Source organism: Dermacentor silvarum, chromosome 1, assembly GCF_013339745.2.
Source record: "Dermacentor silvarum isolate Dsil-2018 chromosome 1, BIME_Dsil_1.4, whole genome shotgun sequence".
NCBI lineage: Eukaryota > Metazoa > Arthropoda > Arachnida > Ixodida > Ixodidae > Dermacentor > Dermacentor silvarum.
This window is the reverse complement of record NC_051154.1, coordinates 170,095,056-170,117,836: the sequence shown is the minus strand read 5'-3', so window position 1 is coordinate 170,117,836 and position 22,781 is coordinate 170,095,056. Positions and strand designations below refer to the sequence as shown.

Genomic DNA, 22,781 nt, shown 5'->3' with positions numbered 1-22,781 from the left:
GACTTGTTACACGTGATCAGAGTGCACAGGAAGCAGAGTTAAACAGTTAAACGAGTCAACACAATCAACAGCCTGATGGATGAAGGTGGTGGGGAGGGGCACTGACCTCCCCGCCATTGTGATACGATCTCGACTGGATGAGGTGGGTCGTCACTGCAAGAATCAGGAGACGGCAACGAAGGTGGGCGTCGTGATTACGAAAAATAGAAAAGACTGTATTCTCTTCATTGGTACATCGTTGCGACTATCCGAGTCTCGAGCGGTTCTGCCTAACACGGAGGCCAAGACCGCCTTAAATAACCCCTTGCGGTCTTGTAGCCAATGTCTCTCTGGGGAGCTTGTGGAAGTGTCAGTGCCTTTCTCAGGTTGTCAAGTTGACGACCTCTTCCCCTTTGTGCCTTCTTCTTTGGGTGCTCGCCTTTGCGTCTGCTCAGAGCATAGAGGGGTGACGCTTTCTCAGGAATGAAGGCGATTATCTCGACACGGGAAAGCACGCGGACCTGTTTCCCACACTTGAGAGATCCGAGTTTTGGGGAAGATAGCAGCCTCTTGTCCTGGGAAAGCGTGTGGGCAGGTTTTCCCACACTTGCGGGATCTGAGTTTCCGGGAAGATAACAGCCTCTCGTCACAGCAAAGCGCACGGGCATGTTTTCCACAGTTGAGCGGTTGAATTCCAAGCTGATCATAACAATTGTAGTTTTCTCACAAAAGCTCTGCCATTCCCTTATTTTTCTTTTGCATGCAACCCAGTTATATCATTGGAATTTTCATGGCACTTGAATATTGTTATAAGTGGGTTCGACTGTATCATCAAATAAAATAGTGAACGCTCGAATAATTTGATTTGTGAGTTGAATATCTATTATTCTATATATTCGGTGCAGAGACCTGCACGATGCCACATGTCGCTTGCGCCGCGGAGCCCCTCATGCTCGACGCCGCCCAAGTGAGCGTTTCACTTCATTTTCACTGCAAAAGGACCGCCGAATGTGCTGTGGCCCTCCAGATTTCAGAATCTTTGACAGATGGCAAATCACGCTTAACCGACAATAAAATGGCGCAGACTGCTTCTGCTCTTAACTGTCGGTGCCAGTTACACGCCATGCGGCGATCGAGTCACTTGAGGCGTGGTCGTCGGTCATGCAGATTCCGCCTGCCGTAAAATTGGCATCGCCCTACTGTATCTTGGAGAAAAACTAGAAAGCAAAACTTTATGTGCAGTAAATAAGATAGCCGCAAAACACTGGTCCGCTGTTGAACTGAGAACCTCATTGGTAATTAGTTCAACAGAATGTCACTAATAATTCATTAGTTTCAGAGGAAAAAAAGCACTAGATTCTATTCCACAGAAATTATATCGATAACAAAAAATATTTTCCAGATCTTTATATACAGTGTAGGCAGCTTATAACGTAGGTCGCCGGAGTCGTGAATATCTGCACTATAAGCGGTACCACACTATAACCAAAACAAAGATTTTCAAGCCCTGCACGCATGCAAAATATGTAGACCAAACAGCCGCGCGTATCCGAGAATCGAAGCGTGCGACTGGGATGGGAGTTTAGATCCATTTCAATTTACGAACATTGTAAGATTAATGTCCAAGTACCCACGATCTTCGCATGAAGCAGACAAAGTAATAATTAAAAAAAACAATGTCTCAGTTTCGCCCGAAAGGCGAAGCATCAGTTGCGATAGCAAATTACTAGAGAGCTATAAGGAGTAGGGATAGTAGTTTTATCGGCTGCATAAACTTGACACATTCGCTTACTAACTGAATAAAAATCGTGGTGTCAACGCGCACAAGCAAACATGAATAGACTCAATGACCGCAGACAACCAGTGTCAAAATGCGCACGTGGGGAAATGCGGCCGCTGCAGCGGCAAAGGTTCGTGCGGTGTATCGCTTCAGCGGAATCTGAGTGTCATAAGCACAGCGCATACAAAGGTCAGAGCCGTGTGGAGATCGCTTTCAAGATACGGTGCGCGCTACAGCACTGACAGCCGGCACAGCCGCGAACGCATTTGTTGGCAGAGTAGAAGCCGCCTCCCCCCCCCCCCCCCCTCCCTCCCTCCCGCGCTGCCTTCCTGCTTTGCTCCTTTCGCATGGGAGATTGCGTCGCCAGTTCCCCTTGCGCCCGGTTGCAAGATACGCATTTGGTGCTGCAGCATGGATTTTCCTTCCTCCATGTGCCGCAGCACAGCGTCGCGCCCCCCTCCCTCCCTCCCTCTCATACCCCCACGGCCTTTCGCGCGATGGAAGTCGCGTTTGCTCTCCTCTGTGCGTTCGCTCTCCGTGAAGGCGCGCGTCTCCCGCGTGCTTTCACTCGCACATACGGCGCGAGGCGACGATTTTATTTCCCTTGGACTCATGCTCCATGTCTCATGCTCCTTCTCCGCATCGCCCTCGTTGATCTCCTCTTCCATCGGTGGGCGCACCTTGTTGAGAAGCGGGCTCGCTACCACCCTTGTCGGCGAGATTTTCCTGCGGAAGCCGCATTATAACCGGTATTTCGTCTCAAGCGGCTGCGCTGTAAGCGGTGTGCGTATACATGGAGTACTATGGGAAAATTAACGGGAGTCTGAAAAGACCGTGCTATATCCAGTCCTGCACTATAAGTGATTACATTATAAGAGGTCTATACTGTATAGAATTGAGCTGTAATCAGTGATGGCATACCAAGTAGGCGTTTTCTTTGAAAAGAGTAGACCGGACTGTATAGCTTGATTTCTATATATCCAAGTTACTGATAGCTTGCTGCATTTTATGCAGTGCTAGGAGACTTCCGAGCATGTGTAGCATCATATTTTGTTGGCCAAAGCTTGTAGGCATAAAATTTTTATTGTGAAAAATTTTCTGATATTCGATAGTTGATTCAATATTCGACTTTTTTTTTCTTGATTCAAAGTAATATTTGATTCGAAAAGTACTATTCGGGATTTGCACACCCTAGTATATAGGTATATTATAGTCTTCCTAATTTCATTGAAGGTTTGACATACCTGATAGCACTCTGGAAAATGAAACCAAAGGCTAATGCAACAATTTGAGGAAAAGGTGCATACTAGTATCATAGATTAGTGATGTCTAGGATTTCTCTCAATTTGGGGAGAGAAAGAGTAAAATTGGTCAAGAAGAAGCAGGCCTATCTAGATGCAGTAAGGGTTAAAGTAGGCGAATTAAGGCTGGTGCTCGTAAACAAATACGCAGCTTTAGAACAGGAAGACAGGAAGATTAAGATAACATAGAGGTAATGAATGCCGTAACTAGGCTGATTTCGGAAGCAGCAATTGAAGTGGGAGGTAAGGTACCAAGGCAACCACTAGGTGAGCTCTCCCAAGTAACAAAGGACCTAATAAAGAAACGACAAATCATGAAAGTGTCAAACTCGAGAGGTCAGATTGAATTCACTGAACTATTAGAACTGATCAACAAGAAGAAAGTAAGGCATGTTCAAAATTATAACATGGGAAAGATTGAGGAAGCAGTATAAAATGGCCGCAGCAGGAAATCAGTGAGGAGAAAACTTGGCATAGGCCAATGTAAGATGTATGCACTGAAAGATAAGCAGGGTAATGTAATCAGCAATTTTGATGATATAGTAAAAGCAGCAGCAGAATTCTATACTGACCTGTACAGTACCCAGAGCAGCCACGCTACCTTTGTTGAAAGCAGTGATGAACAGGATACATAGGCTCCTTCTATAACTAGCGATGAAGTTAGAGTGGCCTTGCGAAACATGTCTCGGGGAAAGCGGCAGGAGAAGTTGGAATAAGAGTCGATTTAATGAAAGATGGAGGAGATATCGTGCTTCAAAAGCGTGCGGCCCTTTATATGCAGTGCCTCACTACTTGAAGTGTACCAAAGAGCTGGAAGAATGCCAACATTATACTAATCCATAAGAAGGGAGATGTTAAAGAATTGAAGAATTATAGACCCATTAGCTTGCTTTCAGTATTGTGTAAAATATTCACCAAGGTAATTTCGAATAGAATCAGGGCAACACTTGACTTCAGCCAACCAAGAGAACAGGCTGGCTTCAGGAAGGGATATTCTATGATAGATCACATCCACGTCATCAATCAGGTAATTGAGAAATCTGCAGAGTACAATCAACCTCTCTATATGGCTTTCATGGATTATGAAAAGGAATTTGATTCAGTAGCAGTCATGAAGGCATTGTGTAATCAAGGGAGTACAGGAGGCATACGGGAATATCTTGGGAAATACAGTCGAATCCGGATATATCGAATCTGCAGGGGATCACAAAAAAGTGCGATATATAGGTTATTCGATATAGAAAATAATAGGCCCTGAGGTAAACGGCGGCTTACCGATTGGCTAGTCCGAGGGCCGCTAAGCTACTGCACGCAGCTAGAGAAAACAAAAAGCAAGCACACTTTATTTACCTGCAAAAAAATTGCTGGATCACTTTCAACTTAATTGCAAAGTCCAAGTTGATTCTTTTCTTTACACTTGCAGCGGCCATCGCTTGCAGAAAATAACTCACAAAGAGGCACTCAACCCACACGACGACACCACGAAAATCGTAAAGAAGGAATGTTGACGTTCGAGGTAGCATGCGGGCTAGCCAAACAGCTTGACGTGGCTGTAAACGACCCACACGGCTCAACTGACTGCATATTCTCTTCTCCACCTCCAGGTGCCAGAAGACCCCAAAGTGCACAGAGAAGTTAACTTTGAGGTTTTTGACGTGGCGCCGCATTTGATATATCGAATTTCCTGGTGAACGGGCATTCTATATAGGAGTGTACAAGCCCTATACATTTGCATGGGATTTTCAAGGGGATTTTTTCTGCAACATCGACACGACTCAACATCGACACGACTCAACATCCCATCAAAAGGCCGTGCAAGCGCTCCTGCGCTTCCTGAAGTCCACTGGCCTGTGTGAACGTCTGTGATCAGAACGCCTCTTCTGTTACCTATGCCTGTGTTTTTTTTTTTTTTTTTCCATTCTCTCTCTCTCTCTTTGCACTCTCTCCAAGCCCTTTATCCCCCACCCCAGTGTAGAGTAGCAAACCGGAAACTCACTTCTGGTTAACCTCCCTGCCTTTCCTCTCTCGCTTGCTCTCTCTCTCTCAAGGGGATTTTACAGCTGTTCGATATGCACAATAATTTGCTATATGTGGCTTCAATATACAGTTAAACCTGCTTATAACGAACTGCCATATAAGGAATTCCTGGATATAACGAAGTTTTTCTATTCCCCGCCGTTATTCCATAGAAGCACATGTATTTGAGACCTCTACGTAATGATGTGGCAGCGGGAGACCCCCTCGAAATAACTAATTTTCCCCGCCGACAACCTAGAGATTTCGCTCCAAATTTTCTCATTTTTGCGCGAGCAGCAACCGGAAGCACCTTCTCTGCCGCGACGGAATGCAAAGCGAGCGCACGTGTGCGTGCGTACGTGCGTGTGAGCGTGTGCGAGGCGGGCCTGTATCCCTCGACCCGGCGATCTTGCCGCTGCAGGCGTGACCTTTCCCCCTTCCTTCATTCAAACCTGATCCTGCCGCTTGTTGCAGCTGGCCTAGCCCACCAAGCCGGCACTTTCCTTTTCCAGTTGATGTTGCCGACGCGCTGGCACACGCTGTCAAACGCTGGCGGCGTGTGGAAGTGCCGCTGCAGAAGCGAGCGAAGTGACCTTCGTGCTGTTGTCTATCACTTCAACACAAACTGAGCGCCGATGCACCTACATTGCCTAGACTCTGGCCTAACGCAGATCGCTTTCAAGATACGCCCCGCAGTGCGCCGCCGTGCAGTATGCAGTTTATGCGAGAGTATAGTACAACGCTGCCTGCTATCCCTCTCCCCTCGCTCCCTCACCGGTGCCTCGAGTGCAACGGAAGAAGGCGCGCTTTCTCCCTGCTTTTCTTTCTTGCGCGCGTGAGATTTAGACACGGTCGTCGGCTCCCCTCGCATGTTTTCACTCGCGCATACAGCATACGGCGCGTGGCGACTGTGTTATCGCCCTTGGACTTTATATGGAACATCTATGAGCCAAAACCAATTTTAGTGCCACAATGCATCATAGACACCATCTTTAGCTAGCAAATACGGATCTCAAGGGCCATACTTTTGCTGGCGGAAACCGAAAATACGTCATTGTTGTCGCCCCTGGCACTTTGGGCAGCCAATGCCATCGTCAAGCCACCAAGCCAAGCGACATGAAAAGTCAAAATGGCCGCTCAGGCCGGCGCGGGGTCGCAGTTCGCAACATATGATGCGGGAACGGTCCCACAGTTGCGACGCAACAGCGGGGTTACCAATGCATTGGGTTCTATGGGAGCTGTGCCGGGACTGGCAGAAAACGACGTAACAACCGGGAAAACGCAGCACCCGGGAACATAACAGCGGGGTTCTACTGTAACACTATACGACGCTACGACGTACGCCATCGTGACGCTCACTCTTCGTTTCTGATGCCTCGTGCTTGTGCGAAACGACACACGTCCACACATCCAGTACCTGGTGTGACATTCTAAGGATGAGTGCTTTGACGAAAACGGAAAACGGGTGCGTGTTACAATTGAGTGCGTTAGAATCGAGTAAATACGGTAAGCGTTTTTTTTTTTTTTCGAATTTTCGTGCCGAACCTGCACATAACGAAATCCTCTTTATAAGGAAGTTTTTCAGGAATTTGTCACTTTCGTTATATCCACGTTTAACTGTATCCGGGTTTGACTGTATCTACAAAGATTCCACAGCAACCTTGCTTCTCCACAAGAAAAGTAGAAAGTTAACTAGTATAAAGTAAGGGGTCAGGCAAGGAGACAAAATCTTTCCAATGCTATTCACTGCATGGTTAGAAGTACTCAAGCTATTAGACTGGAAAGGCTTAGGAGTGAGGATCATTGGCGAATATCTCGGCAACCTTCAGTTTGCAGGCGACATTGTCCTGTTCAGAAACATTGGCGACAAATTACAACAAATGATTGAGGACCTTAACTGAGAAAGTGTAAGAGTGGGGTTGAAGATTAATTTGCAAAAGACAAAGGCACTGTTCAATAGCCTGGCAAGGAAACAAGAATTCATGATCGCCAGTCAGCCTCTAGCGTCTGTACAGGAGTACGTTTATCTAGGTCAATTACTCACAGGGGACAGTGACCATTAGAAGGAAGTTTACAGAAGGATAAAAAAATGGGTTGCAGTGCATACGGCAGGCATTACCAAATTCTGACTGGAGCTTACCACTGTCATTGAAAGAAAAGTGTGCAATCATTGCATTCTACTGGTGCTAACATAGGGGCAGAAACTTTAAGGTTAACGAATAAGCCAGAGAACAAGTTAAGGACAGCACAAACAGCGATAAGACAACAGCGATAGGACAAAAAACGTTAGGCATAATGTTAAGAGACAGGAAGAGAGCAGTGTGAATCGGAGAGCAAACGGTGATAGCCGATATTCTAGTTGACATTAAGAGAAAAAAATTCAATATTGAGCATGAAACTCCCTAAAGGACATTTACGACATGGAGTTGCGGCTGTGCTACACGGCACAGTGTGAGCTTTCGACGGACACCGCATGGGACAGAAACGGCGCTGCTGCGCTTAATTGCGCATGCAACTGTTAACATATACAGCCGTCGTTAAAGTAATCTATAGGTAGTTATTTTTAACGCAGTATGTAATCTAGTAAAATCACAGCGAGAAAGTTTGCTGTACGTTACAGCAGGGCTTTTGTTTTCGAAGTATAGTGAAGTTTAAAGCGATGCTGGCCACACTCTTGCCATGCGGCATGGCAAAGCATTGTTGTAGAGGGTACAGGCGCTGATGTCGTTAAAAACAAATGAAAAACTCCCATTACCTGGCTTATAACCCAGGGCAAAACAATTAATAATGCTAAAATTTGTAAGTGAGCAAGTTATGGCCATTTTTTTTAGCGTGGTTTTCTTCGCGGCTGCAGCTATCTTGGAACAAGAGTACTCCATCCAGCCGTAATGGTCATTGCCGAACTGCCTTCGCCAAAATCTCCATTGAACTTCCTTGGCGCAAGCCAGATCGTGTGACACGGAGTGCAACTCCCTTGACGTAAAGACGACGGAGTTAAAAGGAGTTTGCGCGTGCCCATGTGACAGTGGTACAGTGGAATCTCGATGATACGAATCTCACGGGGTCACGGAAAAAATTCGTATTAGCCGAAATTCGTGTAGTCGACACACAATTAAAACTAGCTAAATTAAAGAGTCGAGAGGTGAACTCACTCAGGCACACGTACGTAAAAAGCATTTACAGTATAGATTACTTATAACATAACCGTTTATAGTGCAGAACTGACTACAACGCGGCCTTTTCCGACTCCCGTTTACCCTCCCATAGAACTCCATGTATACGCATACCGCTTACAGTGCAGCCGCGTGAGACGAAATTGCGGCTTCTGGAAAATCTCGCCTACAAGGGCGGTAGCGAGCACGAGGTGCGCCCACCGATAGGAGAGGAGATCAACGAGGGCGATGCGGAGGAAGAGCGTGAGATGTGGAGCACGAGTCCAAGGGCGATGAAAGTTACCGCGCGCGTGAAAGCGTGCGGGGGACGCGCGCCTTCATGGACAGCGAACGCACAGCGGAGAGCAAACGCGACTTCCGTTGCGCGAAAGGCCGTGGGGGTACGGGAGGGAGGGAGGGAGGGGCGACGCTGTGCTGCGGCGCCAAATGCGTATCTTGCAACCGAGAGCAAGGGTAACTGAAAGGAGCAAAGCGGGAAGGTAGCACGGGAGGGAGGGAGCGAGGGGGGGGGGGGGGGGGGCGGCGGCTCTTACTCTGCCAACTAATGCGTTCTTGTACTTTGCGCCTGTGCCGGCTGTCAGTGGTGTCGCGCGCACCGTATCTTAAAAGCGATCTCCACACGGCTCTGACCTTTGTATGCGCTTACGCCCCTCAGTTTCCGTTGAAGCGATAGACCGCACGAACCTTCACTTGCTGCGGTGGCCGCGCGTGGGGATGCGCAGCCGCCGCAGCGAGCGAAGAGACAAAAAGAAAAGCAACAAAAGCGCCACCGCTTCAAACTCTTCGCGCCCAGTCGCAGCTTCCGCGCTGTCTGGCGCCGCGCCCGCGCCTCTGCACCAAAAGAGAAAGGGAAAACCCGCGTGACTGCGTGCTGTTCTCTTTCGCGGCCGTCGGTGGGGCGGCGTGTATTCGTATCAACCGACGCGGGTCGAAAATCGATTCGTAACAACCGTTCTCTAGCACGTTGCAAAGTAATGGGGCTCGGCCGGGACCTCAGAAAAATTCGTATCATCCGGAAATTCGTATTAGCCGTGATCGTATCATCAAGATTCCACTGTATTAGAGTCACAGAATAGGTGCCAAGGAAAGGGAAGTGCAGTTGAGGACAGCAGAAAACTAGGTGAGGTGATGAAATAAGGAAATTTGCAGGCGCAAGTTGAAATCAGCTAGCACAAGACAGGGGTAATTGAAGATTGGAGGGAGAGGTCTTCGTCCTGCAGTGGACATAACATAGGCTGATGAGGATGATGATGATAAATACAGGCAGGGGGGTTAGCTGTAGTTGAAGCTTTTAGTGTTTAATCTTATATGTAGTTCTCACATAGATTTCAATGTGTTAAAAATCTGTGCCACAACCACTAACAACTTTCAACCCTTTACAGTTTAAATGTTCAGTCATTTGTCCTGTTTGTATTTTAAAAGTTTAGCTCTTCATTGTTTCCATGTGCACAGTTATGGAGGGAATGTTGGCCATGGTTAAGCTGCTGCTGTTGCAGACTCATTCAATGAGGTGATCCACAGCTGTGGCTTAGTGGCTATGGTATTGCGCTGCTGAGCTTGACTCTCGGGTTCGATTCGGGCCATGGTGGCGGCATAGCAATGGCTGTGAATAAAAACAACGCTTGTGTACTTGCATGTTAAAGAACCTCAGGTGGTCAAAATTAATCCAGAATCCCCCACTACGGCATGCCTCATAATCAGAGGATGGTTTTGGCAAGTAAAACCCCAGAATTTTATTTAATATTAGTGAATGAGGAGCTCAAGTCTCATATGGAAGTATATATATATATATATATATATATATATATATATATATAGAAGCCTGTGAGCTTCATGTGTGATTGACAGTAAAAATATTTAGAGCTGCATGTGCATTTTAGCATTTTTTGGCTGTCAACAATGATTGTGCCATCCCTTCCAAAAGCACAATCTTTTTGCCTCTTTTTAAAGGTCCGTCATCACCACAAGCCCAGTCAACAGAGGAAAGCCATGTTTCATTGCAGCCATCGTCGATAAAAAATGACGCATTTCTGCACCATGATGAATTGGACTTCAAGCGCTCGCTTCGACAGTCCAGCATTCGAAGCAGCTTTGTGCCCTCAGCGGCTGCCATTACGACTGCTGCCAATGTTACATTCACTGTAGGTGGCATTGTAACGAAGCACAACGCAAGCAATAGTGGGCTCCATGTAAGGAAAGCACATTATATTAATAATGAAGCTGGTAGACCGCTGAAACAGGGGCCACAGAATTCTGGCAGCAAGGCTTTATCAGGTAAGTTTTCTGGTTTCAAGTCATTGGTTTAAGATTTTATTCTGTGCATAATAAAAAAATGCCTGCTGAAGGTATTTAATTATCTTTCCAGATTAAATTAACCCTTACCGTAATGTGTATCATACATGATACACATAGAACAACTTCTTCTAGCATAATATAACTGAAAAGAAAGAAAATCCTCTATATTTACTTTGAATATGGCCTCTCTAGCAATGAAATGCATGGTGGCTGTAGCACTGGAAATAAATTTTAATTTAACTTACTTTTTCTTTAAAAATGTATGGCAGCAGCTCGTCACGCATGCAAGAAGTTTGTAAATAAGCAGGTTATTTTCACAATTTATACACTTCGGCGCACAAAAATTGCCAGGGTGCTTGTTTTAGCCTATTGTGATGTTTTGATCAAGAAAGATATTTGGGTGGATACAACAGGCAAGCAATAATTCCTGTATCATATACCGGGTGAGTGAGGTAGTTGAAGACATAAAGACGACTTCACGAATAGCAGCAATTTTTCAGCCAAAAATATATATTCGTTCCAAATTTTCTATGTTGTTTCTTTTGCTGTTTTCTAAGGCTGTTGAATAAAGCCATCTATGGCCTCAGTTGTTGACTGAATTCGGCTTCAATAACAACTGCATGCTCGGATTCGATCATTGGTGTTGATGTTGGGCAGTGCTTCCACAACAGCAGTCTTTAGCAAGTTTTAAGCATTGTTTGGCGTTTTGTTGGTCTCCCTTTCAGTGGCACCTCCTATACCTAGCAGTGTAGCAGATTTATGTTGAGAACTAGGACACCACATTGGAGAGGCCCTGTGGGAACAGGAAAATCCATTAAAAGTAATGCTTAATGACATTGTGTGCAGAAAGCTTGGCTATTGAATCTGCCACTTGAAGCTGCTCCGCAATGGTCATAATTGGCCTTTCATTGTTCTCACTTAACATGGCTTCCACCTGCTGGAGAAACTCAATTTTCTGAATTACGTCTGATGATTTGCAGTGCTTTTTTCTCATTGTCAAAGATTATTGTTGCCAATAAACTATTCTCACCGAAAAAGGAAGGGATGAGGACATTTAAAAAGGTGGCGAAAAGAAGTCCGCTGTGGACAGCGTGTGAGATGACTAGAACAGCATACAGCTTTATCTCCTGCGACAGATTGGGAGCTGATACCCAGGAATAAATGTGTTAGATAGGTGACAGCGGGGTTGGTGAAGTTAAGCTCATAGACTCATAGAATACAATATTTTTGTCTATGGCGATTCAAAGCTGGGGCCTCAAATACCTCGCGCATCCAGTAGGATACAGCATGCAGTTATGCGCTGTTTTGTGGAGGTGAGCACAGCTCTGTTTCTGTCAATCGAATCAAGTTAATGGCAAAATATTATGTTTGTGTGAGCTATACTCTTTCTTAGCACCTGTGATGAATATGTCTGAAAGTAAAAATGCCAGCAGTGTTTACTGTGCAGATAGCATGGGGCCTGATATGTTCTTAGAGCTAATAGCAACTAATAAATAACTTGTGAAGAAAGAGTAACAAGGTTTTCTTTTTTTGGCTTGCGTCAAGCTCCTAAAAAGTATGCAAAGCTAAAAATGATCTTACCAAGGTCTATAAATGATCTAGCCTAAATATTGAAGCTATCAATGAGTCATTCGTCATGAAATATTAAAGAAACTTGTACTAGGTGGAGCTGTGAGAAACAAATAATTTTTAAAAGCAATGTTTCAAGTTTTTTTAGTGGTTCTGTAATTTTTCTGCAAGTTTACAAATAACGTGGGGCAGATGGCACAATTGTAATTGTTTAGCTGTATTGCTCAAACAGGCGGACATTATTTGCACGAGAAATTGAAATGCATAATCAACTAATTAACATCATTTTAATTAATTTAACTAATTACCTTATGGCACATATTGCAATTTGCAACTTGTAGCCAGGGAGATTGCAAGGCGGATTCAATTGGAACCAATTCTCAGAATGGCACCAGTTTCGAGATATTAATTCCAGAATTTTGCAAAGAAATACATTCGCGGTCCAGTTACATTCATGCTTCAATGCATAAAACAATGGCGTTTTTTTTTTTCTAAAATAAGTGGAAAGACAGGGCTTTCTTTCTGTAAATTTGATGGCACATATCTTGAAAATGATGTCATCCACAGAATTCTTTTCAAGTGAATATTCCTTGAACGCTCACCGGCTACAATTTGTAAATTGCAATATGCTGTAAGGTAATGAATAATTAGTTTAAAACTTTATTAGTATTTTTGTTAATTAGTATATTATGCATTTCAATTTCTCATGCAGGTAATGCCTGCCTCTTCGCGTAGACCAGTTCGAATTGTGCTATCTGCCACTGGCACTTTTTAAATATTACTTAACCTTTGTAAAAAAAAGTCGCAGTGCTGCGCGGCACACGCAGCACAGTCACAGTAAGCTGGTTGAGCGGTGCAAGAGTAGCTCCAATTTCGGCACCACGCACAACAAGATCTTCGCGGCAAAGTGTCTCCGCCTTGATTTTGACGAGAACGATTTGAACTGTCCGGCGGGCGTTGACGGCAAGCTGCGGCTTGTAATGCTCTCTGCACAGTAGTCTGCTGAGCCTGATGATGCCTGGTTGTAGCCGCACACGTAGCTCTACGATTCGCTTCTTCAGCAGCGGTTCGTACCTTGTGAGGAGACGCCATAACGTGTACCGAAGAGGTACCCAGAATATGTGGCGCACATCTAACATCGGGATAGCGTTGATTGCGTGCCTCGTCTGAATTCCATCTCTTCGCACGCGGCGGTTGCAGGCACGTTAACTAGATGGCGCCACCATACTGGCAGAGGCTCGGGTCGTCCGCACCTGCGCGCCTGCCTAGGGCGCGTTTATAGGGTCTTTTTCTGACGCTGATAGCAAGCGCTTGCATGGCTCAGTGGTAAAGTATCCGACTCCCACGCAGCGGGCCTGGGTTCGATCCCCGCGGAGAGTGGGTACTTTTTTTTGCATTTCTGGCGATAGCGGTTACGGGGTGGCGGCGGTGGCATCATCGTGACCAGAAACGGCTATTGGAATGAGCCCATAACGGCTTATGCTGTAAAACAACTCGTAGATGCAGCAGTGGCACGTCGCAGGCGGTTGGGTTGCTCTCACGTGAGCTAGGTGGGCTTTGTATTGATCAAATGCTTTGCAAACCTCTCCCGCTGCAAGCAATTCGCATACTCTAGTACCGGCGCTGTGAGCGAGTGTTGCAGCATATATTTTACTGCTTCTGCATCAATCTAGTGACACCACAACAATGCATGCGAGACTTACACACCAAAAGATCCTCGGCACAATCTAGGTTGTGCGCTTCAGAAAGCCACCCACTCACCATCGCTTGCATTATATTATATGCAGTTTGAGCCGCTAATAAGTACGGCGGCATGATTGCAAGCACAGTATGCAACTTCGCATCATAGGCAGCATGATAAAAAAGACATTTGGCATGTCTAACATTACCAGCAATTGAGTACACGGTAGACACAGTTTTTCATTAAATTTATTTTCTCAAGGCGGCTACGATAGTCGTACATTGTATCGACATGTGTGTTTAAATGCGCATACACTATCGCTGTTGCAAACTTTTTTGTCATATATCTGTCAGATTTCAATGCAACATGCACCAAAGCAAATCTGAAAGAATATAGTGAAAGGCTAAACAAAGAAGACAGCACTCCCAGTAACAAAATGCTTAAGAAATGTGACTGACATGACTTTTCAAGCCTTGAAGCAGATTCATGAATACTTGCACATCTGCAAAAAAAATTCTGGAAGTTTGCACAGCACTTGCTGATCTTGAACAGCAGTAAAAGACTAGATTATTCCTGTGGTGATTGCAATGACCATGCAAACACATTGTGGTAGCAGACAGCCGAGCTGGCGTCCTTTTATTAGGTCTCCTTGGCGGGCTGCTGCAAAGAATGCGCACAACTTTCTGAAAACGTCCTTTGGAGAGGCCAATTGGGCAGCTTTTGGCAACACAGTCATTGTCTGGCCTTCAACCACTGCACCAAGCTGACCGGCGTGCTCTTGAGTTATTTGTGATACTATGTGACAGTGACCTCCATTTTCGGTGATGTGAACACAGTAAAACCTCATTGATATGATCCCGTTGCATACAATTTTTCAGTGCCAGCGTTCATGACCGAGAACACAAGAATGACGCGATACAGTTACTTCTTTTTACCCGTTAATGTTCCTGGAAAACACAATCTTATGGCACCAACGTTCAGTACATCGCCAAGCTACAATCGTATGATACATTTACTGGCCGCTAGATCCCATGGATGGATGCTAGGAGCATCCCCTTTTGAACGGGGTGGTGGGCTGTGCCACCAAGCCCTTGTTGTTGCTTTGCCCAATGCCCTCGTCTAAAAAAAAAAAAAAAAAAGCGATGAATTTTTATCACTAAACTTTCTGAATTGGGAACTTCGTTTTTGTACGCCTCCGTTGTTTGTCATTTCCCTACTTTTCTTCCACCAATCTTCCAATCGCCTCTTACTAATCTCTTTTGCGGACATGTTTACTTCCCCCTGCTCTCGCTGAACCCAAGGGCTTCAAGGAGGCCAAAGGTGCCTAAATCGCCCGCTGGGCAGATATCTTCACATTCTAATAAAACGTGCTCCATTGTTTCCCTAGCTTTACCGCAGCAAGCACATATTTCTTTTTTGTTGTATCTCGCTTTATAAGTGCGTTTTCTAAAGCATCCTGATCTCGTTTCGAAAAGTAAAAAGCTTGCCTTTTAGTTATCATAAATTGTTCCTTTCTTGATTTCGTTTTTTCCTCTTATGTACCGTATTTTCCAGTCTATAAGTCACACCTTTGTATAAGACGCACCCCCCTCAAAACGGCAGTTTAAAAAAAAAAAACGCATGTAAGTCGTACCGGTGTATAAGGCGCCTGTTCGTTCGGTAAGCGATTTAAAAAAAAATGTCGCAGTTTCGCCCCAAAGGCGAAGCATCAATTGCGATAGCAAATTAGTAGAGAGCAATTATAGTAGTTTTATCGGCTGCATAAACTTGGACACATTCACTTACTAACTGAATTAACAAGCGTGGTGTCAGCGCGCACAAGCAAACATGAATGGATCACACTCAATGACCGCAGACAACCACTGTCAAAATGTTGGCAGCAAGCGCAGCTGCCGCAGCGAGTGAAGGTTCGTGTGGTCGCTTCAATGGAAATTGAGCAGCCGAATGCACAGCGCATACAAAGGTCAGAGCCGTGTGGAGTCCAAGGGCGTCCCCGCGCGCCGTATGCAGTATGTGCGAGTGAAAGCGTGTGACGGTGAGCAGCCGCAAGGGAGGAAAACGGGAAAGCAGCGCAGGAGGGAGGCAGGCGGCTTGTACTCTGGTAGCAACTGCGCAGTTAGCGCAGCGGCGCGCGCCGTATCTTGACAGCGATCTGAAGATGCGACGACTAATGGGTCGGTCGACTCGCGGTCAGCCTGCCGCCGCTTGCATTGCTGCTCCGTCCTTCTCGCACGGCGCTCGGCAACTCGATCACGAGAGGAGGAGGAAAAACCTTTATTAAAAAAATTTCAGACAGTAGATCTGAAGGCCTTGGCCTCTAGGTGGCCTCGGTTGAGGCGACCTGCAGAGCCCAGGTCGTGAGATTTTCTTGGACGGTCTTGTCTTCTGACCTTAAGAGGGCCTCCCAGGCTTCTTCCGACGGAGCTGGCAGTAGTTTTTTCGGAGGGGGCTTGGCAGAGCATCCCCATAAGATATGATTTTGGGTGGCCAGCTGGTTCTGACCACAATTTAGGCAAATTGGGTTCACCTGTCCGCACGTAATATATGCCAATCTGTGTGGGCAGGGAAAAGAATCAGTTTGTATCTGACGTAAAATCGTGGCCTGTTCCCTGGATAGCTCTTTATTAGGAACTGGATAGATTTTCCTTACCTCTTTGAAAAATCTGGCAAGTTCATTAAATGTGGTCGCTGGCTCGCTCCAGAAGTCCACCGAGTCTGAGGAGCACCCTGCCCGGTTGGTTAAGCCTCCGGCTGTTTGGTGCGCTGCCTCGTTCCCAGCATTTCCCGAGTGAGCAGGAACCCATACTAGTTCTGTGGTGCGGTCTTTTTGGAGAGAGTTGATGATACTATTCGAAAGTTTGCCTATGTGTCCCTTAGCGTAATTTGTGACGGCACGCTTGGAATCACTTAGGATTTTTTTTTCGGTTTGAGAGTGAGTGCCAGCGCTATGGCAGCCTCCTCTGCTTCTATAGGTGGAGGGTGATTTAACGGATGCTGCAGTTCGGACGGTACCGTCTCTAGTCACGGCACAGATGATGTAATTTTGGGGGCCCTGTTTGGCCGCATCTACATAGACCACTTCTGTGTCATGTTTAAGTTTTTCGTCAAGTGCCTCGGCCCTTGCTTTGCGTCTATGATCATGTCTATCAGCCAGCATGTGTTTGGGCAAGGGGCGCACCAGTAAGTGTCGTCTTATCTTGTCTGGTAACCTTTTTCTGCCCGCTGAGGCTGCAACGGGGTCAACTCCCAGCCGTCCTAGGATGTATCGACCCGTCTCCGATCTGGACAGACGTTCCCTTTGAGATGTTCTGTGTGCTTCTATAAGCTCGTCTAGCGTGTTGTAGACTCCTAGTTTGAACATTTTGTCAGTGCTGGCATAACGTGGAAGGCCTAGGGCTGCCTTGTATGCCATGCGTATTACACTGTCAATTTTTGTCTTGTCGCAGAGGCGGAGATGGTAGTACGGGAAGGCATAGACGATGCGGTTTATCAGAAAAGCCTGAGTTAACCTGCATACGTCAGCTTCTCTCATACCTCTACGTTTTGTGGCTATCCTTTTGATGAGGCCAATGATCTGCTGGGCTGTGTTTTTAGCCGGGCAATGGCCTCCGTGTTCTGCGTGTTGTGTTGGACTTGCATGCCGAGCACACGAATTGTTAAGACCGGTTGAACTGGCATGCCGTTCATACGCACGGTTATGTGGACATCAGTCCTGTCGTCACGAGGCTTGTTAGACTTATCTCTGATAATCAGTAGCTCAGATTTCTGTGCCGAGCAAGTTAGTCCGTTATGTTGGACATAGGTTTGCACCGTGTCCACCGCTTCCTGCAATGCGGAGCATATGTCTCCATCGGAACCACTGTTGGTCCTGATGGTAACATCATCCGCATATACGGAGTGCTTAATATGGGGGATTTTGTTGAGTAGCGGTGGAAGCTTCCTCATAGTCACATTAAAGAGAAAGGGGGAGAGAACAGCGCCCTGGGGTGTGCCTCTGGTGCCTAGGCCAAAATGGGCGCTCCTAAGTCCCCCTAAATGGATCTCCGCTGTTCTGTCGCTAAGAAAACTGGCGATGTAGTTGTAGGCCCGTACACCCACATCCATTTCGGACAAACCTGTCAGTATAGAGGCGTGCGACACGTTATCAAAAGCCTTACTGACATCCAGGCCCAATTTGGTACGGGTGGCTCTTACGGGTCCGGGGTGTAAGATGTAAGATGTCGTTTTGGATCTGCCACATGATATCTTGCGTGGATAGATTCGAACGGAAGCCTATCATGGTATGCGGTAAAAGTTCACCGCGTTCCTCGAATTCGTAGAGTCTGCCTAAAATGACATGCTCCAGTACTTTGCCTAGGCAAGACGTGAGCGATATGGGACGCAGATTTTCCCAGCTCAATTTCTTGCCCGGCTTGGGAATGAAGATGACTTTTGCATGTTTCCAACTCTCTGGAATAATGCCTTTGGCCCACTAAGAGTTGAGAATTTTGGTAATTTTGGAAATGGAGTGGTCATCCAGATTTCGCAGTATCTTATTTGTTACCTTGTCTTCACCGGCTGCTGCTGTCGTTTTAATGCGGAGTAAGACTTCTCTGACTTCCGCCTCTAGAATATCTCTATCTAACGTTTCATTTGCCTTTCCTGTGTACCCGGTAGGTAGGGGGGTATCTTTTTGGCAATTGGGAAATACCGATTTTTTAGTTCTTTTATCAAGTCCTCATCATCCCCTGGGAATGAATGAGTGATGCGGTGTAAGTTTTTCTGTGAGGTCGTCTTGGTGTGTTCTGGGTCAAGCAGATGTTTTAAGAGTGTTTTTGCTTCCCAACTGCCCATCTAGTCTATCGCATAGCTGATTCCAGTGCTCCTGACGCAATTGCTGCGAGTATTTTTCTATGTCCCATTCTAATTGAGCTATTCTATTACGTAGGGTCCTGTTATGTTTCTGGTTTAGCTATTTTTTCTGAAGGCTACTCCGTGCTTCCCAGAGGTAGATGAGTCTGGAGTCCGATTTGGGGCCGTCCTCCTCTTGTACCAGTTCCGTAGTGTTACTTTCGGCATCCTTGACGAGGGTGTGTACCCACTCATCTAGGTCCTCAATGGGTGTATGCTCTCTTTTTGTTCGGACGTCCCGGAAGGCATCCCACCTGGTGTGGCGCACTTTCCATTTCCACCTCTTGCATCCCCTACATGAGACCTCCGTGGAGATGATGTAGTGGTCGCTACCTACATTCAGCTCCAGGTTTTCCCATTTCGGCTGGTCAGTGTTTTTAGCGAATGCTAGGTCCGGCGATGTATTCCAAGAGACGCTATTACCCACACGCGTGGGTCTGTCTGCATCGTTGAGAAGGGTGAAGCCTAGCTCCTGTGCGGTTTCCCAAATTTTGGTGCCCTTCTTTTCAAATTTAGGGTAGCCCCATGCCGAGTGATGGGCATTGAAGTCGCCCAGGACTAGTAACGGTGCTCTCTGGGCGACCTTTAGGGCCTTGCCAAAAAGTTTTGCCTTGGCCTGACTCTTATCTTTAGGTGGACTATAAATGTTTAGAACGTATAGTGGGTGGTCAGAAGAACCTGGTACCTCTTAAGTCAACCGGCGCGCTTCGCGTGGCCGTAACATCGAATCCGATTTTGACGGCAGTTCTCCCGAAAAAAATAAGTGTACATAAGTCGCACCGTTCTATAAGACGCACCGACGAAAAATTCAGGAAAAAAAAACCGCGTCTTATACACCGGAAAATACGGTAGTTACTCATAGCAAGTTTTTTTTCCACTGCCACCACCCATGAGATTATCTAAGCCTCTCTGACTGTCCACTTGACGTTCTTTGTTGCCCTGTTGCTTACCTTACGGGTCGCATACTTGCTTGTAAGCTTCCTAGTTCTTTTCTTCCACTGTGAATCAATTTTTTCTGTACAAATATCTGAACACTTTCCCAGTCTATTTACTACTTTCTTCCACATTTCTCAGTCGTTCTTCATAATCACTTTTACTCTGAGCTTCCCTCACTTCAAAACTTCTCCAGCCCATATCACCCTGCACAGCTTCATTTGTAGACTTCCTATGAGCTTCCTCGTCGACTTCCTCTTTCACACTTCACCGTGCCAGCACCGATAATCTCCAGTACAGCTGATATAATCTTGACCGGGTAAGGTGGGTTGTCACCGCAAGAATCAGGAGACTGCGACGAAGGCGGGCATCGTGATGATGAAAAATGCAAAAGACTGTATTCACCTCATTGGTACATGGTTGTGACTCTATCCTAGTCTCGAGCGGTTATGCCTAACACGGGGGCCAGGATGGCCTTAAACACCCCTCGCGGTCTGGTGGTAGCCAATGTCTCCCTGGGGGAACTTGTAAAAGTGTCAGTGCCTTTGTCAGGTTGTCAAGTAGACGTCTTTCCCTTCGTGCCTTCTCCTTTGGGTGCTCGCCTTTGCGTCTACTCAGAGCGTAGACGGGTGATGCCTTCTCGGGGATGAAGGCGATTAGTATCTCGACACGGGAAAGCGCGTGGGCCTGTTTCCCACACTTGAGAGATCCGAGTTTTCGGGAAGATAACAGCCTCTTGACACGGGAAAGCACGCAGGCAGGTTTTCCCACACTTGAGGCATTCGAGTTTCCAAGATGATAACAGCCCCTCGTCACGGGAAAGCACGCAGCGATGTATCCCACACTTGAGGGATCCGAGTTTCCAGGAAGATAACAGCCTCTCGTCACGGGAAAGCACGCGGTGATGTATCCCACTTTGAGTGCTTGAATTCCAAGCCGATCATAACAGCGCCCAATGCGAGGCGTCCCACTGACCTTTGGTTGCCATCGAGTCTTGGTTGTACTCCCGACTTCAAGCAAACAACCGCATTTCCAAATGTAAGTCCTGGAACCATTACGCCTTTCCACATACCCCGGAGCACCTCGTACCTATTGTATCCCCAAAGCGCTTTGTGTTTCATTGTGGCCCCATTTCTGTTCCCTTTTGCTGTTATTGCTTTTTCCTGCGTTTCCATATGTCTGTTGCCTTCGTTTATCCATATACCAAGGTATTTATATTCTTTTACCCGAGTTATTTCCTGGCCCTGTATTGACACTGTCTGTTCACTGTTTTCATTGAATACCATAACACCAGATTTTTAATGCTATATTTCAGACCTAAATTCTCGCCTTCCTGTCCACAGATATTAGCCAGACGTTGCATATCACTTTGCTTGTTAGCTAGCAACACAATGTCATCCGCATAAAACAAACCTGGAAGCTGCTGCTTTACTACTGTACCCGCCTCTTTTTATAAGAGATTAAACCCAATATTGCTTCCCTCTAGCGCCCTTTCCAATGGATCCTTGCCATGTACATCATAAACAGCAGCGGGGATAGAGGGCACTCCTGTCTCAGTCCCTTCTTGATATCAGCTTGCTCCTCGCTCCTCATCCCTTCCCATTCAACGCAAATGGTTTTTCTCAGTAAATCTTCCTCAAAAGCTGTATACAGTTGCCTATGCCTTCCCCTTCCAGAATATCCCACATGTAAGAAGAAAAGGTGCCCCCGCAGGGGCATCTGCGTCAGCAGGCATTTGGTGTGTTGCGACACGATGTACCTGAGCATGGGGGGGTCAGACCCTCCCACGTGTAGCCATGTGCAGCTTAGCTGTGTCCGGGGAAAAGGGGATCCTGGGAGTTGAGCCAATGTTGGGGTGTTTGGACCTTTAAGGCCCCTCAGTGGAGGCAACACACCCCTTTGGCCTCGGCTTCATGTAGACAGCGCCTCTGGACTGACCTACTCGGGGGAATCAATAGTTGCCTTTTCCTGCACTCCTATGCTATCTTTGTCTTTCTCTCACTTTCAGTCTTTCCTATCGTCTCCTTATTTCTTTTTACTTCAGATTTTCTGGGCAGCATGGGTTAACCTTGTGTGACATAAACCACCCTTGGAAAACACGGGGAAGGCGGAAGATGGAAATTCAAGATGATGAGCAAAACGAGAACAAGGTGAAAGCAGGACCCAACATTTCGACAAATGGACTTGTCTTTTCCAAGGCGACATATGCTCTCCTCGGAAAGCATACGGCCTCTCAGTGGCAACACACCCTTTGGCCTCGGAGAGCATATGTCGCCTTGAAAAAGACAAGTCTACTTGTCGAAACATTCGCTCCTGCTTTCACCTTGTTCTCGTTTTGCTGATAACCACCCTTGGTTATTCATATTTCATATTTGGTTATTCATATTCAGCAGTGGTGTACAGCTAGTGTTTACAGGACCTAACCTTTCTAGATTTTCAGCATCACCTTGTTAGGCTCCATGGTGAGTGGCTGGCACTGCTGCCAAACATTTTATCTGTACCTATGGAAAGCTCTTTCCCCTGACTCCATGATCGCCTTCGTTTCCGAGGGCGCACCAAAGAAGTCCTCAAGTTTCTTGGCTGACAAATTGATAATCATCCAAAATTTCACGTAATGCATTCTGAGAAAACAGTAAAGTCAGCGAGAATGATTTCATCTTTCCTGATTACGAATCACTGAGTAGAAACAGTAGCTGCCCGCCGCAGCAGCTTCCCTGCAATACTTGCCCGCCTGTCTCATGTGTGAATGCCAGCATGCGCTTGTTTTCCTATTTGGGTAACAGTAAATCTCCTCCCAGGTCATCGCATGCTGCATTCACAGCTGTCGCCGCCAACCATATTGCAATAAGCATATTCACCTATCTGTTTCACAGCGCGTGGGGCACAGTGGCATTGGAAGAATGGTTGGAGTTAGAGATGGCCTCCGAGGACAGCAAGGAAGAAATGGCGACAGGGACGGCATCCAACCCCCCTTACACATTCTTGTCTTGTAACTGCATGTGCATTGGAAAAAAAATGGTCAATTAAATACGTATGCTATATGTTTGGATGGGCTAACAGCCATTGTTAGTAACCTGTGACATAGTCTACGCTTGTCTGCTCACAAATTACCTGCATGGCATTATAGTCCGGCACTTGAATTCAGAGTACACGAGCCCTTCTCT

The 22,781-nt window shown here is 46.4% G+C and overlaps 1 protein-coding gene across 1 annotated transcript in view; it reads left to right on the top strand.

The window, feature by feature from the left end:
• Positions 1-22,781, top strand: part of LOC119434944 (centrosome-associated protein 350-like) — a 194,607-nt gene that overhangs the window by 19,636 nt on the left and 152,190 nt on the right. Inside the window, exon 6 of the mRNA XM_049673160.1 lies at positions 10,200-10,523. Within this exon, the coding sequence (XP_049529117.1) occupies positions 10,200-10,523 (324 nt within the window). The remainder of the gene's footprint in view (positions 1-10,199; positions 10,524-22,781) is intronic.